The sequence below is a fragment of the Dipodomys merriami genome, unplaced genomic scaffold, assembly GCF_024711535.1.
Source record: "Dipodomys merriami isolate MVZ:Mamm:240054 unplaced genomic scaffold, mDipMer1.0.p SCAF_129, whole genome shotgun sequence".
In the NCBI taxonomy this organism is placed as follows: domain Eukaryota; kingdom Metazoa; phylum Chordata; class Mammalia; order Rodentia; family Heteromyidae; genus Dipodomys; species Dipodomys merriami.
The window spans coordinates 2,010,464-2,027,500 of NW_027202593.1; the positions used below are offsets into that span (position 1 = coordinate 2,010,464).

General features: G+C 52.0%; 1 protein-coding gene across 8 annotated transcripts in view; it reads left to right on the plus strand.

The window, feature by feature from the left end:
* LOC138824445 (protein Aster-B) overlaps positions 1-17,037 on the plus strand; it is a 120,023-nt gene that overhangs the window by 14,598 nt on the left and 88,388 nt on the right. For 5 of the 8 annotated variants that reach the window (XR_011371088.1, XR_011371087.1, XM_070018304.1 and 2 more), the window contains exon 2: positions 15,126-15,203. Coding sequence is in view for 6 of the 8 variants with exons in the window: in XM_070018304.1 (XP_069874405.1) it covers positions 15,126-15,203 (78 nt within the window). In the remaining 2 variants the exon portion in view is untranslated. The remainder of the gene's footprint in view (positions 1-15,125; positions 15,204-17,037) is intronic. The other 3 variants (XM_070018305.1, XM_070018307.1, XM_070018312.1) reach the window with 1 other exon arrangement.

Below are 17,037 nucleotides of genomic sequence, written 5' to 3' on the forward strand. Positions count from 1 at the left end.
ATTTCTTTTCTTTTTATTTTTAATTTGGATTTTTTTAAATTGTGAAAATACCATACAGAGGGGTTACAATTATATGAGCAAGGTAATGAGTACATTTCTTATCAAGCATTGTTGCCTCCTCCTTTGTTTCCCCAAATTCTTTTCTTTTTTTTCTTTTGTTGGTTGTGGGGCCTGAACTCTGGGCCCGGGCGCTGTCCCTCAGCTCTTCAGCTCAAGGCTAGCGCTCTACCACTGAGCCACCTTCCCAGCCTCATCTCTATTTCTATACATGTATGTATCTGACATGCATTATATATGTATGTATCTGATTATACAGAGGCATGCACACACACACACACGCACACGCACATTCATGCTGATATTGTAGGCAATTAAAATCCTTGGGAAGTAGGCCACATAGGCCAAAGATGACAGCCACAGTTCCGGCATGCCTCTACCCTTTCAACGCTGCAGCTCCTGTGGGGAGCGTTGGCTGGATTTTTGCAAGCACTCATTAAACAGTTGGGCTGCCAGGGGGAAGGGAGACCAAATGCCACCAGCACTGGTTGCTTGGCTCCTGTCGGCTGGCCCTTGAACCGAGGCTGTCTAGTTCATTTATTGTTCGTCCGTTCCTTTGCCTAAAAGCAAATTTTTATAGAGAAACTGTGAGGCCTGCAGTGTGAAACACCGAATAAATGCAAGCCTTTAAAAGATGGCAGATGTGTCTAGGAGGAAGCAGCGGCTGTGATCTTGGGTGATCCTGCTGGCTAGAGTCTCAGGAAGGCTGCCTTCCTTAGGAAGCAGTGTGGGCTGGACGCTTCTGTCGTAGGAAAGCAGAAGCAATTTATTCTCCGCTAGGGCCTAGTTTGTTCTGTCTCAGACTAGACAAAGATGGCTACAGCTTGTAGAGCGGGGAGTCCCTGCTATGGATAAAGGTTGTGGATAAAGCCTGCCATTTTGCTTCTCTCCTCCCTTTTCTGATGGATGGAAACCGACCCTTTAGTTTCTCCTTCCAAGAAGAAGAAACAAGACTTTTCTTTTGTGTCTCAGAAGCATCCTTGAGATGAACAATTTAAAATTTGGAAGGCCATCTTCACAGTATTATTATTATTAATAATATTGCTAGTCGTGGGGCTTGAACTCAGGGCCTGGGCACTGTCCCTTTGCTTCTTTTGCTCAAGGCTAGCACTCTACCACTTGAGCCACAGTGCCATTTCTGGCCTTTTTCTGTTTATGTGGTACTGAGGAATCAAACCCAGGGTTTCAGGCATGCAAGGCAAGCACTCTACCACTCAGCCACCTTCCCAGTCCTTTGTGGCTTTATTTATTTACTTTTTATAACCTCGTCCCTCCTCACCATGGGGAATCCAGAGCCCCAGGGCACCTCCTCAGTGTGTACCACGAGTTCAAGGCCACCTGGCATGGAAATGTGGGTTTATGAAAATAGAGCAATGAAGCCTGTTGAAATTTTTTTGAAGTGTAGGGTAGTAGAATGGAGTGACCGGGTAAGGTTGCTCGGCATACTTTGTGTGTGGAAATGGGTGTGGAAATGAACCCTCCTCTACCACTGCTGTATGATAATAAATAATATGAAAAACCTATTAAAGACCACTTGGGTGGAGCGGTTATGCCAGTGATCCCAAGAGGCTGAGACAGGAGGATTGTGGGTTAAAGGCCAGCTGGGTTACATAGTAAGAATGTATCAAAAACAAAACAAAACAGTGCTGTAGACAGTCTATGAGCTAGAGAAACATTTGTGAGATGAAGATGCTTTTTGCGCGTCACCTGAAAAATCGGATTCCCTCTTTCATAAGACGGGTACATGCAATTCTTTTGTTCCAACAAATACTTGAACTTATGTCTAAGTGATACTTTAGGACCACTGTGTCCTGTACTTCTGAGAGTTCTGTGACTTGCTCCATCCCCCTCAGTACGAATGATAAATACTACTCAAATGTGTTACTTTGTGTAAGATTCACACCCACTGGGCTGGGAAGGTGGCTCAGTGGTAGAGTGCTTGCCTTGCATGCCTGAGGCCCTGGGTTCGATTCCTCAGCACCACATAAGCAAAAAGAAAAAAGCTGGAAGTGGCGCTGTGGCTCAAGTGGTAGAGTGCTAGCCTTGAGCTGAGGAGCTGAGGGACAGCGCCCAGGCCCAGAGTTCAGGCCCCACGACCGGACCCCCAAAAAAAAACCAAAAAAAAAAAAAACCCACAAAGGTTCACACCCATTATGTATAATAAATGTTTAAGAAAATAGGAAAGCAAACACGTAAGTTTACTTTTCTCCCAGTTGGTAGAGGTATGGAGTGAAAGAGGAAAATGTTTGATTAAACTATGTGTTCCCACTATGAGCAGATAGACATTCATTAGGATAAAGTGAAACAGATTTTGCTGGAAACTGCTTCTGACTTCCCTTTAGATTTAAAAGTACACCAAGAGGGGCTGGGAAGGTGGCTCAGTGGTAGAGCGCTTGCCTTGCACACCTGAGGCCTTGGGTTCGATTCCTCAGCACCACATAAGCAAAAAGAAAAAAGCCAGAAGTGGCGCTGTGGCTCAAGTAAGTGGTAGAGCGCTGGCCTTGAGCTGAAGAGCTGAGGGACAGCGCCCAGGCCCAGAGGTCAGGCCTCGGATGGTATGCATTTACAGGACCTCCATCTTCCCTTCGGGACTTGTTCTGCACACATCGGTGCCAGTCATGCAACACAGGCGCCTTGCCCTCGCTGCTGCCCCTTCTGTAGTAAGTGGCGCGGATTTCAGTGCAGGCTCTGCCCTTTAGTCTCAGGTGATAATAACCTGTTTTTTAGTCTTTTTTTTTTTGAGACTCAGCTCCCAGTTTTACTTTTGAGATGATCATTTTGGGGTAGGTAGGAGGGGTGCTGCTACTAAGACTTGATGTCAGGGCTTAGCTTGCTTAGCTTTTTCCACTCAAAGCCAGTGCTCTACCACTTGAACCATGTCTCTGGTTCCAGTTTTTTTTTTTTGCTGGTTATTAGGGAATTAGAATCTTTCAGGTTTGTCTATCCAGGCTGGCTTTGAACCATGACCCTCACATCTCAGCCTTCTGAGTGAGCACCAATACCTAGCTGAAATGATCACTTTTTATGTGCTACTGTGTTGATGATCAGTGTCTCATCTCTGCATCCCTCCTGCAGAAGATTTTGGGACCCTTAAAAGCAGGAATCTTGCTGGGTACCAGAGCTTACACCTGTGACCTTAGCTACCCAGGAGTCTGAGATCTTAGGATCACGATTCAAAGCCAGCTTGAGCAGGAAAGTCCACAAGACTCCGGTCTTCAACTAACCACCAAAAATCAGAATTGGAGCTAGGCCTCAAGTGGTAGCATGCCAGCCTTGTGTGAAAAAGTTAAATGACAACACCCAGGCCCTGAGTTCAAGCATCAGCACCAAAAATAAATAAAAAGAGGAAGAATCTTGCCTATTTTCTTTGTTTCTGTGTTCCCAGTAGCACAGGACCCTTCTACAGTTAGGATCATTCAAGGGCTAAGGAAAAGGGGAGTTTGAGATACCTTCTACCCCAGGGACAGCAGGGTGCGGCCGGAGGAGCGTTCGGAACCCCCGGCTTGCGTTTTGCTCTTTGTAATGCTGTTCATACCTCTGTGACACCTGTTCATACACCTGTCTCTTAAACGTCTTCCGGTCATTGGTGTCCCGTTCTGAAAAGGAGAGAATTAGATGAGGCTATTGGTGAGGTTCTCTCCCGCTGGTGAGCATTGACCCATGATTTTATGAATTGAATTATAGACTTATACAATGACAGGCTATAAAGAGAGTGAAAGGATGCAGCGATCAGAGAGAGCAGGCGGGAAGTGAGTGGGTCTCTGGGCTTGTTTGCTGGTTGCCTTGCTCTGAACCACGTTCATTCTCTAGCCGTCGTCCGTCCCTCAGCTTTCTTTTTTTTTGGGTCCGGTCGTGAGGCCTGAACTCTGGGCCTGGGCGCTGTCCCTGAGCTCTTCAGCTCAAGGCTAGTGCTCTACCACTTGAGCCACAGTGCCACTTCTGGCTTTTTTCTTTTTGCTTATGTGGTGCTGAGGAATCAAACCCAGGGCCTCAGGTGTGCAAGGCAAGCACTCTACCACTGAGCCAACTTCCCAGCCCCCGTCCCTCAGCTTTCTAGGTTCATCCACACATTCTTCTCTGCCTACCGATCTGTCTCCCACTTAGCTGCCAGAACAGATTTCTAGGAAAGTTTTTTTTTGTTTTTTAAGTTCAGCTTCATTACCTAAAGCCTGACTTACATAGAGAGACCCCATCTCAAAGAAAGAACTTCAGGAGAAGAGGATAGAATTTTCATAAAAAGGGAAAGTATTATTTAGTAAGTATCGGCTTTTAAGTGAGATGGAAGGTGGAAAATTGGACGGTCAGTACCTGACCACATCCATTTCCCCGGCTCTGGGATAGGAACTTTTGTTTACGCCTGAATGTCTTAGGCCTTTTGTCCTGGGTTGTGATTCTGAAGGGCAGAGCTGTGTCTTGCTTCCTGGGGTCTGCGAGGCTCTTGCCGGCCCTACCTGAAGCTCACTTCTCTTTCCCTTGCCCCAGGGCCCCCATGCAAAAAGCATTGTTTGAATGAAATTTGAAGTGAATGCATGGCCTCACAACTGAAGAGGCTCTGTGGAAAGTGAATGAATGCAAAGTTACTGCCAGTGCTTTAACAGCAGCTAAGCGCAAGGGTGCACGCCTGTACTGCCAGCACTCAGGAGGCTGTGATTGGAGGACTGAGAGCCTGAGGCTAACCTGGGGTACATAGACACCCTTGAAAACAAATACGAAACAAAACAGTGAACAAATGAAACTTCTAAAACCCCTCAAACCAAACCAATCAAAAGCAGAAGTTTCCCAAAGGGCGTAGCAGGGAAGATACAGCATTCAATGCCTCAGGCATAGTCCATCTGTTCTGTTCTTCCCAGCTTCCCGAGTCCCCCAGTTAGTAGATGACCAGAAGTCTTGGTTGGTTAGAAGTGTGTGTGTGTGTGTGTGTGTGTGTGTGTGTGTGTGTGTGTGTGTGTGTGTGTGTGTGTGTGTGTGTGTGTGTGTGTGTGTGTGTGTGTGTGTAATTTCTTCCAACTGGAAAAAGCCAGGTTGGTTAGAAGTGTGTGTGTGTGTGTGTGTGTGTGTGTGTGTGTGTGTGTGTGTGTGTGTGTGTGTGTGTGTGTGTGTGTGTGTGTGTGTGTGTGTGTGTGTGTAATTTCTTCCAACTGGAAAAAGCCAGGATCACAGTTTCCCTATAAACCAGTGTTTCCTGGGGCTAAAAGGTAAATGAATTTGGGGCGGGCGTGGGGCATGGGAGCAGGAAGCTGAGAGGGTCTTCTGGGGAATAGCACAGTACAAAGGCCTTTTGTCCTGGAGCTTCCTGGTGACTGGTGGTGCCGTTGGTCTGGGATGGGTTTTCCATGGGGCTCTCTCCCGTCTTTTAGTCCTAAGAATCCATCCTCTCCGGGTGCTTTTGCGTGTCCCCCACCCTTGGGTGCCTTTCTCCTTGAGCTCAGCCTCCTCAGTTACAAGTTCCCCACTTTGTACCTTTTCAAGATTCATTTATTTTACTCCCCCATCCCCCCTTGTGCCAGACCTGGGGCTTGGAATCATGGCCTTTTTGGTCAAGGCTGGGGCTCTACCACTCGAGCTATAGCTTCACTTCTGGGGTTTTTTGTTTGTTTGTTTGTTTTGTTTTTTGGCTGGGTAAGAGTCTCTCTCTGCCCAGGCTAGCTTCAAACCAGTATCCTCAGATCTCAGCCTCCCGAGTAGCTAGGATGACAGGCGTGAGCCACCATCATCTGGCTTATTATTTTCAATTTTGTGAACTGGAGGAACACAGGCGGCCAGTGACAGAATTAATGCTGGTATGCAATTATCAGCAAAAGAGAAAGCCTTGTTCTTAGTGGCTGCTGGTCTTTAGTCGGCTGTGACGAGGCCTGGGCTGCTCAGTCCCGAACCTCTGCTGAGCATTGTCTGGCAGGTGTTACCCCTCGTTTCTGAGGACTCGGCGGCCCAGGTCTGCTCAGGGTTGGTTAGTCCCTCGACCCGGCTGCTCACTCCTGCTGGCAGGAGAACAGACTTGGCTCCATCCCTGGCATTCTTCCTAGACCTCCTGTGGAGAGCCTTGGGGCACCACACTTGGGCTGGGCAGCGGCCTCAGCCCCAGAGTCCTGCCCTCGTGCCCAACCAGAATGGGCCTGAACTCTCTGGTCCCCGAGTGCTGAATGGCCTGCTGTGCCCGGCGCATCTCACCTGTCGTTTTCACGCTCTCGGGTCGTTAAGACGTGTGCTGCTAGATGCGGTTCCTGGGTGTTCTTCAGCTCTGGTCAGAGGCTTTTTCCTGCGGTCGTGGACTCCGCGCTGGGCGCCGCCACCAGGCAGCTGCTGTCCCCGGGCTGCGGCTGGCTGGCTCTCGGTTTCAGGTGTGCGTGTGACGTGGCTGAGAGCTGCTGGCTTCAGGTCAGAACTGACGGATGCTCCACGAGATGGACGTGAAGCCCCGCCCAGCTCCCAGCCTCAGCCCAGGACAGCCCGACAGGGACCCCACTCACCAGTGAAGTCGTTCCCGCCGCCCTCTGCTTTCATGCCAATACCAGGGTTCAGCCTGGTGTGGGGTCAGGGTGAAAGAATAAGGGCATCAAGGGCAGAAGGCGTAGACAGAAACCCGCAGTCCATGCCTCCTGTAATCTGAACTATTCAGGAGGCTGAGATCTGAGGATCGAGGTTTGAAGTCAACCCAGGCAGGCAAGCCTGAGAGACTTTTTTTTTTTTGTGGGTCATGGGATTTGAACTCCGGGCCTGGGCGCTGTCCCTCAGCTCCTCAGCTCAAGGCGAGCGCTCTACCACTGGAGCCATAGCGCCACTTCCGGCTTTTTTCTTTTTTCTTATGTGGTGTTGAGGAATCGAACCCAGGGCCTCATGCATGCAAGGCAAGCGCTCTACCACTGAGCCACCTTCCCAGCCCCTCCTGAGAGATTCTTATCCTCAGTTAGTCACCAAAAGAAACTGAGAAGTGGAGCTGGCAAAGTGCCAGCCTTGAGTGCAAACATGAAGGGACGGCATCCGGGCCCTGAGTTCAAGCCCAGGACCTGCTTACAGGAAAAAGAATCTTTGCGTTAACATGTACTAATTGTACCTGAGAATGGATTCCTTCTTCACCTCCCTTTCCAGTATCTGTTTGTTACCTCTCCGGTGAGGCTGGGCAGACGAGATGGAGTGTGGACCCGGAGCCCCTAACAGTCTGTGAAGCAGTGTTCAAGGTGGAGGGCTGGAGTCAGGAGCAGATCGGGTGGCTAAGCACCCACTGTCTTCAGTAGATGGAGGAGGAGGTCTTCCCCAGCGTACCCCAAGGGGTCTCTCTGAGGACAATGGCCCTTGTGTGGGGGGGGACAGTGACAAGTTTGGGTTTGTCATTAGTTTCTGCAGGGCAGAGGGGGCAGAGCTGTGGGTCAGGCTGGGGGTGGAGTTACTGATTTAATCTCCGGGTGTGCAGAGGGGAGAGCAGCCCCTGCTCTGTGTGCAGGCCCCCCGGGCAGGGTGGCAGAGGCTGGTTATGTAAGAAAGGGTTGAAGCTGGGAATCAAAGGACAAGGGTTGAGGAATGAATTTGCCTGCTGGATTAAGGAGTTCTGGTGGCTTCCTGCACATGACGGGGGGGGGGGGGAGCAGGGGGGGGCGGGGGCAGAGGCCGAGTGTCCCCTGGTTGGCTAGTCGCCAGACTTGGTGACCCGTGGCAGTGGGGGACGTGGCAGCGGCAGGCACAGAGCTGCACTGGAAGGGAGCGGGAGGCGGCTGGGCCCTGTTAGAAACCGTGTGCTATCACCGCCAGCGCCAAGCAGCGACTTTAGAGACGGACCTGGGGATCTGCACCTCGAAGCTGGCCTCTGATCCAAACCAGTGTGGTTTGTCCAACATTTATTGATACAGTTCAGTAAAGTGGGACTTTAGTCATTTGCAAGCCTAAGATGTGGCTTAAACATGAGGCACATAAAAACAAATTAAAAAAACAAAACAAAACAAAACAGAAAACAGCTCCATCAGTCAGAATCTAGGCTTGGCAAGTCAATAGGAACTTTTTTTTTTTTTTCCTATTCATTTGACTGGTACTGGGGCTTGAACTCAGGGCCTCTTGCTCTTGATTAGTGTTTTCACTCAAGGTTGATGCTTTACCACTTGAGTCACAGCTCTACTTCCAGCTTTTTGCTGGCTCACTGGAGATAAGAGTCTCCTGGGTTTATCTGCCTGGTCTAGCTGCAAGCTGTGATCCTCACATCTCAGCCTCCTGAGCACCTGGGATACGCCAGCAGTGCCAGGCTTTCCTGCCTTTTTCACTGGCATCAATTACTTGGACAGACGACTTCGTGCAATGTAGAAGCCATCAACCTTGATCGCTGCGCCCTCCCTCCCCCTCCCTCATCTGCCAATCCTCACCCTGCCCCCCAGTGCTAACCAACTTCTTTGGTCCAGTTTCACATGTGTATAAAATACTCTGCACTTATGTTTAAACAGTTTTCAGGGTTCAGGTACTTTTTTTTTTTTTGCGAGGGGGGGGTGGTAGCTGGAAGTGGAGATCCTCCTGCCTCTGTCTCCAGAGTGCTGGGATTATAGGCTGCACCACTATGCCTGCCTCTGTGTGACTTGTACTACGACCAGTCTTTGGGCAGGGACATGGACATAAATGGATGGAGGTAGAAAGTCGGGAATGGCGGAGGGGAAAGTGTTGAACCGATTTCTGAATCTCCTGGTTTAGGCGACTAATCCGACGGATGGTGATGTGGGTGAGGGGCTCAGGCAGGCAGCTATGAATTGTCTGGGGGGAGGAATGAAGGTGGGGGTTGGGGAGCTGTGAGCGTGCTAGTGAAGGAGGCGGCAGGATTTTGTTGCTGTCTAGTAAACAGTCGGATTACAGGGGCCTGGGGTCCGCTGAAGCCGTCGGAGCCGGAGATCCAGCTCTGGGGTGAGCAGGTGGGGTCTGGTGAAGGCATGGGTGGGTGTGGGCTGGCTGGAGGCGAGCGTGGTGGGGGAGAGGAGAGGGCTGGACAGACGCCAGGAGATGGTCAAGCGACCACCAGTCTGTATATCAATTACCAAGCCCGTGGTTTTTTTTTTTGTCGGTCGTGGGGCTTGAACTCTGGGCCTGGGCGTTGTCCCTTAGCTCTTCAGCTCAAGGCGAGCGCTCTACCACTTGAGCTACAGCGCCACTTCCGGTTTTCTGGTGGTTTTATTGGAGATAGGAGTCTCACGGTCTCTCCTGCCCGGGCTGGCTTTGAACCGCGATCCTCAGATCTCAGCCTCCTGAGTAGCTAGGATGACAGGCATGAGCCACCAGCGCCCGGCCAAGCCCGTGGTTTTGTAGGTGCTGATGACATTTCCAGAAGCCTGGCAATGAGTACTCGGGGTGTTTGTTCTGTAACAGGACAACATAAAATGTTAAGTTGTTTTTGTTTTTGTTTTTGGGTTTTTTTGGTCGGTTTTTGGCTTGAATTCTGTAAACCCCACATGACAAGGCATACTCTTGGGTACCGACCTGGAGTTCTGCATGACGCGTGCACTGGACACACACAGCCACGTGCGAGTTCACTCAGTCGCCTAGTATGGAGTCAGTGGTGTCTCCCCCCCCCCCCCCCCAGCCTGGTGGCTGGAGAGGAGCGGGAGGGATTGGAGGTGTGTGTGTCGTGACTCGTCCCTGTTCAGAGGGGAGCTGTGGAGACGGACGCTGAGCTCATTTTGCACACCTTACAGGAAGGCAGCAGGGCCCCAAATGCAGCAGTTTGTCCAAAATACACTTTGGGGGCTTGTGTGTGTGCAGTGGCTTTTGTTTGCTTTGGGTTGAAGAACTTTCTGTGGCTTTCTCTCCCCCCATGGAGTGCTGTGGCGTGGCGAGTGAGGGTTCTCTGTGGACAGGGAGGAGCAGGTTGCTGGGGCGGGCAGAAGCGGGAGGGCCTGCTGCGGCCTTTGACACCTCGCTGTCCCAAATCTTGAGTCCTCACAGATTTCAAACCTGGGAGCAATCAGGCTACACCCATGGCCTCCTGAGTGCAGGCTTACTTCTAAGGGACCTGGTTGACTTGTATTTACTCTCTAAGAGTGGCTGAGATTTCACTGTGAAGCTAGGCAGCGGTTGAGGCCCAAGAGGCTCCTGGGGTGTGGGAAGTGCTGCATGGCTAAGAGGAAATGGAAAGGCTGGGAGCTGATACAGTCCTCCCTTCCCCTTTCTCAGAATCCATGTCAGGAATGGAACTGGGTAAGTCTAATTCTTCTCATTGCGTGGGCCGAGAGCCCTAGAGCTTTGTTGTGTGTGAGGACCCTTTATTTTTAATCTTTCCTTTTACCAAGCACTGGAAAGAACATTAATTTTCCACCTCCAGTCAGAGCTCTGCTATACCTGTGCTCAGACAAGCCAAGGATTGCCACGAACATCTCTAACGCATGAGCAATCCTAAAGAAGGGTAAATTCATGAGTCTCAGCCCCGGATCTCAAGTCCCCTCACCGTCTCCCGGGCGCTTGTGTTTGGCCAGCCTGTGTGCCTGCCTGGAGGCGCTTCTGTCGCTTCGCACAGCCGAGGGTCTACCGCGTCTTAGCCCAGGACGGGCGCCGCAGGGCTGGCATTGGTTAGGGACACACTGGTGGTTTTGTTGAAGTAGCTTCTGTATGTCAAGGGCTACTTTGGTGTCCCCAAAGTCTAGACCAATGCGTGAAGCACAGTCAATGGAAACATGAGCTAGTGAAAGACACCCCAGAGGTCACACTGCCCCTTCCACACCCCAGGGGGATTCACGGGACACTTTCAACACCTTCAGAAAATGTTGACCAAAAGGAGAGCTCTGTCCGCTGGCGTGAGGGCACACTCAGCCCAGAAGTCCTTCTGGACTGACCAGACACTCTGGGACATGGAGGTCGTTATAAATATAGCGTGGAAGGACACACAGAGATTTGCTTATTCATTTATCAGAAATATTCTGTACAGGTAATACATGCTAGGCAAGAAGGGTAGGCACCGAGGATTGGAAGAAATAAGGAAAGATCTTTGCACTCCTTCTTTCTAGTGTGGCAGAAGACATGGTAAGCCATTAAGTATTAGTTAGCTGGCACAGGCCAACTCGGCGGCAGCAGGAATTCAGAGTACGTGGCGGGCATCAAGGGAGAGTTCTCCGGGTTTTGCTTTTGGAGGATCCAGAAGGGCCACAAGATCGAGTGTCTGCTTAATGCCAGATAACTTAGGTGTCTGTGGCGATTAGTTGATTTAATTCTTCTAAGACATCAATAGTGTAGATATTAGACTGCTGGGTAGAGGATGGAATGGGGCTGTCTAGGGCTGAGATTTGAGTGTGGGTGGTCTAAGGCTAGAGTCATGAGGTTCGATTCTTAGCTAAGCTAGCTACATTGCTTCTGTGATGGGAGCTAGGGGGAAAGAAGGGGTCGGGAAAGCCAGATGGATTCAGAGAAAGAGGGGTTCAAGGCAGAGGCGGGCAGCGGGCTGGGGTGGGCTGTGTCCCCTCAGGTCTGGGATCGGAGACAGTGTCTGCACTGAGGTGAGGAGTTACTTGGCCTCAAGTGATGGGAAGTTGACGAGGGCTTTATTCCTCTTTCTTTTCTTTCCTTCTTTCCTTCTTTCTTTCTTCCTTTTGTCAGTTGGAGGGCCTGAACTCTGGGCCTGGGCACTGTCCCTCCGCTCTTCAGCTCAAGGCTAGCACTCTACCACTTGAGCCACAGCGCCACTTTCAGCTTTTTCTGATTATGTGGTACTGAGGAATCGAACCCAGGGCCTCATGCATGCAAGGCAAGCGCTCTACCACTGAGCCACCTTCCCATCCCAGGGTTTTTCTTGAATGTAGAGGGTGCTGGGGGTGAAACCCAGAGCCTCGTGCAGGCGGACAAGTGATCTCCCTTGAGTTGTACCCCCAGCTCTTATCTACAGAGAACCACAAAAATACAGTGGTGGTGTTGTGGCTAACGTGGTAGAGCACCAGCCAGCCTTTTTAAAATTAAGCTGTTTTTTTTTTTTTTTTTTTTTTGTCGGTCGTGGGGCTTGAACTCTGGGCCTGGGCGCTGTCCCTCAGCTCTTCAGCTCAAGGCCAGCGCTCTACCACTTGAGCTACAGCGCCACTTCCGGTTTTCTGATAGTTTATTGGAGATAGGAGTCTCACGATCTTTCCTGCCCGGGCTGGCTTTGAACCGCGATCCTCAGATCTCAGCCTCCTGAGTAGCTAGGATTACAGGCGTGAGCCACCAGCGCCCGGCTAAGCTGTTTTTTTGTTTTTGTGCCAATACTAGGTCTTGAACTTGAGGCCTAGGTGCCATCCCTTAGCTCATGGACTGTCCTGTCCAGGCTGGCTTCAAACCATGATCCTCAGGTCTCAGCCTCCTGAGTAGCTAGGAGTTCAGTCAGACGTGATCCTCCTGTGCTTTTGAATACTAAACCCCAGCTCGCCCCCATGGCTGATTGGACCCTCCCCAAATCTCTAGTCCCCATCCAGATTCAGCAAGCTATTATTGTGTTGCCCATTCTACATAGGTCATGCTTGCTTATCGAGTGCTGGGTGAGTTGTGATGTCCATGCCTATAATTCCAGCAACTAGGGGAGTGAGCCCAGAGGGAATCAAGTGTTGAAGGGCGAGCCTGGGCAACTTGGTGAAATCCTGCCTTAAAGTACAATCAAAAGGACTGGGAATGCTGCTCCGTGGTAGGGCGCTTGCCTAGTACATGTGAGGCCCTGGGCTCAGTCACTGCTAGTGCAAACATTTAGCGAAAGAAAAAGAGAAAGAAATGTTGCTGGATTCTGTTCCCCTGGCAGTCCAGCTGCGCCTTGCAAGAGGGAACAAGGACACCGTCCTGGTGGCTTGTGGGTTTGGCCCGGCCTGGTGCACGTGTCCCTCCAGTGGGGAGGGACAGAGGCATCATGAGAATTTGCCCAGCCTGCTTTGCCAAGCTTCCTGGTCACAGCCTGGTGAATTCCTGCCTGTGGGGCTCAGGGCAGGGCTTCGCTGAGATTTCCCCGGCCCTTCCCGGGCTGCTCTGACCTGCACTGCCACGCTGCTGCTGCTGCTGCTGCTGCTGAAGAAGAAGAAGAAGAAGAAAACTAGGGTTTCGAGCAGAAAGGGAGCTCTGGCTCAAGTGGTAGAGTGCCAGCTTTGAGCAAAGAGCTAAGGGACAGTGCCCAGGCTCTGAGTTCAAGCCCCAGTGCTGGCACAAAAACAAAACCCAGCATTCCATGGGGCTGGAATCCCTTGGGAGTAGTCAGGAATTATGAGAGGTCGCTGCCGTGTTGAGTCCCATGGTTTAGTGCTCCAGACTGGATTTCTACAGCAACTGAGGCCAGTTCACAGTAGGGAGATGACACCGTGCCGGTGTCTCCACAAGCTGTCTTGGGGGAATGGTGAACAGCTGCTTTCTTTTTTTTTTTTTTTTTGTCGGCCGTGGGGCTTGAACTCTGGGCCTGGGCGCTGTCCCTCAGCTCTTCAGCTCAAGGCAAGCGCTCTACCACTTGAGCTACAGCGCCACTTCCGGTTTTCTGGTGGTTTATTGGAGATAGGAGTCTCACGGTCTCTCCTGCCCAGGCTGGCTTTGAACCGCGATCCTCAGATCTCAGCCTCCTGAGTAGCTAGGATGACAGGCGTGAGCCACCAGCGCCCGGCTGAACAGCTGCTTTCTACATCCCCTCTCACAGCGCAAGCCGTCTTCCAGTCATCTGGTGCCTAGATGAAGTCTTTCCAAATCCTTCTTTAGGGTTTCTTTTTCAAGCCAGCAGACATTTTTATCTGCCAGTGCCATCTGCTGGACTTGCTCCAAATTCTTTTCAGCGTGTGCGTGTGCATGTGCGTGTGTGTGCGTGTGCGTGTGTGCGTGTGTGTGTGTTGGTTCTCAGAGCCTCAGGGCTGCCACTCTACCACTTGAGTCCTATCTCCACTTCTGGCTTTTTGCTGGTTAATTGGAGAAAAGATGAGAAGAATCTCGCTGGCTTTTCTACCAGGACTGACTTTGAACCACAATTCTCAGCTCTCGGCCTCCTGAGTAGCTAGGATTACAGGCCTGTCCCCGTGGCGCTGATCTTTTCTGCTTCCTTCCACGACTCCGCGGTTCTGTGGCTGTGGGGAGGCCGGGTCCCCTCTGGGGTGCCGGAGGGGGGAGGGGGGAGATGCCGTGGGGTCACCTTCAGCTACTCCACCCCGACCTCCGCTCAGCACCCTGCCCGCACCTTGTCTAGGGTGTCTGCATCCCTGGACCCCTGTCCCCTGCAGGAGGGATCTCCTGTGGTCAGCCTTCCCTCCCACCCCCTAGCAGCGTACCTGGGGCATAGAAAGCAAGCGGTGGAGCAGAGCTATAATGACTTTTGTTCTGCCTCTCCCAAATCCATCCAGTATGTACGTGTGCATGTATGAATATATATATATATAGAGAGAGAGATGTTGTGTATAACATATCACATGTCATATGTAACAGGGTTCTTTATATACAGATATATATGTAATACATATGTAATGGGTCATGTTTGTACCGCCTTGCCTGGTTGTTTGCAGTTCTTGATGCTCAGGATTGGTTTTAGTTATGGTTTAGGAGGCAACAGTGCCATCTGGTGGCCTAACTGGCTAACACCAGCTCAGAATGACTCCTGGGCAGTTCTAGTGTATTACAATGCTGTATGTTTGGGTTGCCTGGCAGGCCCTGGCCCAGGGAGAGAATCACACCGACCGTTCCGGTTGGTGGAGCCCTCTTGTAAGGCCCCCTTAGAGAGCTGTCTCTCGTTGGGTGGAAAAGAATGAAGGACTCTACCCTGCTATTCCCATCTTGGCCCCTAGAGGCAAAGAAGACCAGGTGTTCCTGTGCCGTGGTGTTTGGAATCCCGCACCCCCATGCCCCACCCAGCTCCCCCTGCCCAGTCACACTGGTTCCTTGGGGTCTAGGTGGGTTGGGGAAGGAGGGTCGTGTCTCTGGCCGAAGACGGCGCCCAGGGACACAGACAGGCAGCGGGCGGGACCTTCCTTGTCCAGTCCTCCGGATTTGTGCCCTTTCTCCTACCCCGTGCATGCTCACGTGACACTTCCACGGGGAAACGTGCAGATGTAGTTGTGTAACTGCATTTCCTCACCTGAAAGACCTCCTGCGGGTTGGGAAGGAAGCTGAGAACTAACGGCTCACATCCTGTCTGTCCCCAGCAGCCAGCAGAGCAGCCAGCAGAGCAGCCACGACGATGATTCCAGCAGGTTCCTGAGTCCTCGAGGCCGGGAGGAAAGGTAAGAGCAGAGGAGGGCGGGGTGGGGGGAAGGGACCGTGGTGGGGTGCGGGCTGGGTGAGATGGTGCTCCTCCCGTGGGAGAACTTTGGGAGACCTCTGTGTTTGGATAAAACCAAGGGCAGAACACGGTGGCTACTCTGGAGGCTGAGATCTGAGGATCATGATTTGAGGCCAGGCGGCAGATCCCAGCCCCTGGGGTAGCTAGGATTACTGATGTGAGCTAGGAGCTTCTAAGCTCCTTAGGACTTGCTCTGCCCAGGAAGTCTGTGGACAGTAGGAAACGAGACCAGCAATGCGAGCGTGAGCCTGGGCGGGCAAGACTGGCCCTGCGTCCTGCCCCTGGGTCCACGCATGAGGGAACGTGGGCCCTCAGGAAGGTCTAGAGGGGCTGGCTGACGCCCTCTTAAATTCAATTAATTGGTTAATTCACTCATTTATTTAGACATACTGGGGATCAAACTCAGGGCTGTACACCTTCTAGGCATGGGCTTCACTATATCTACAACCTTAATTGCACTTTTTTTTTCGGTGATACTGAGGTTTGAACTCAGGACCTTGCACTTGCTAGGTTGGTATCCTAACACCTGAGCCGTGCCTCCAATCTGGCTTTGTGTTGGTTAATTGGAAATGGAGCCTAGTGAGCTTTTCTGCTCAGGTTGGCTTGGAATTGCACGCCTCTATCTCAGCCTTGCTGTAGCTGGGATTATAGGATGGGCTACCAACACTACAACACAGCTCCTCACCATAGTTTTCAAAGCAACTTACTTAATTTTACTTCCCTGGAGTGCCCCCTGTTTGTTGCGCATCACATCTTGTAAGCCATGAAAGAGGGGAAGGTGTCAGGCGGGGCAGGGGCTCAGGAGGTGCGCGGCCTGACCGTAAGGTCTGGTGGTGGGTGCAGTGAGTTCTTTGGCAGCAATCAGCCCACGATTGATTTCTGCCTTTCCACTGGCCAGGGAGACCTGGAAGGCAGGGTGAAGCTCAGCACAGAGTGAGCGGCTGTTTGGAGACGCCGGGGCTTTGGAGCTGAGGTCCCAGAGCCCGGGAGCTGACGCCCAGCACACACAGGCCTGTGACTTCCAGCTCCGTCCTGCCACTCTGATTGTGTGTGCGTGTGCATGCATGTGTGTGTGCGCGTGTGCGTGTGTGCGTGCACGTGCCCACATGCGCCCGTGTGTGTGCCCGCTAGTTCTCCAGGGCCTTGTACTCTCCCTTAGCTTTTTATACTCAAGGCTGGTGCTCTACCACTTGAGCCACACCTCCACTTCCAAGAGTCATTTTCTTCTAGTTCTTTCCTCAGTTTAAGGCAGAATTTTGCTCTGTAGCCCCGGCTGGACTTGGAACTTGGGATCTTCCTACCTCAGCCCCTCCAGAGTGCCGGGATTACAGGCTGTACCACATGCCTGGCTAGGAGGGCTATCTCCAGTTCTGCTTATTCTATTTCTGAAATGTCCCCACGTGCACATTTCTGGAGCACTCTAACTCCTTCCTGGCTGGCCGCTGAATTCCCCACGGTCCCTTCCCTGGTCGCTCAGGTGATGCTTCACCACGAGGAGGGGGGATCGGGGGCGGGCCCTGGGCGGCCCCCCCGCTCCGCGCCAGCCGCTGACATGGCACCCACGCCTGCCAGCACCCTCCGCCGGTGTGGGGACGGGAGCGGGGAGGAGCTCTCCAGGTGCCCCGTGCTGTGGGAGGGGACCTGGGGTGTGGACCCGAGGCAGCGGGGTCTGCTTAGCAGCAGACTGCAGTTCCCGGCCCTGGCCCTCCACCTGCCCGGGTTTCCTCTGGGGCCCGGAGCAGGGCAGTTCCGTGTCAGGAGCCGGTCCTCGCCAG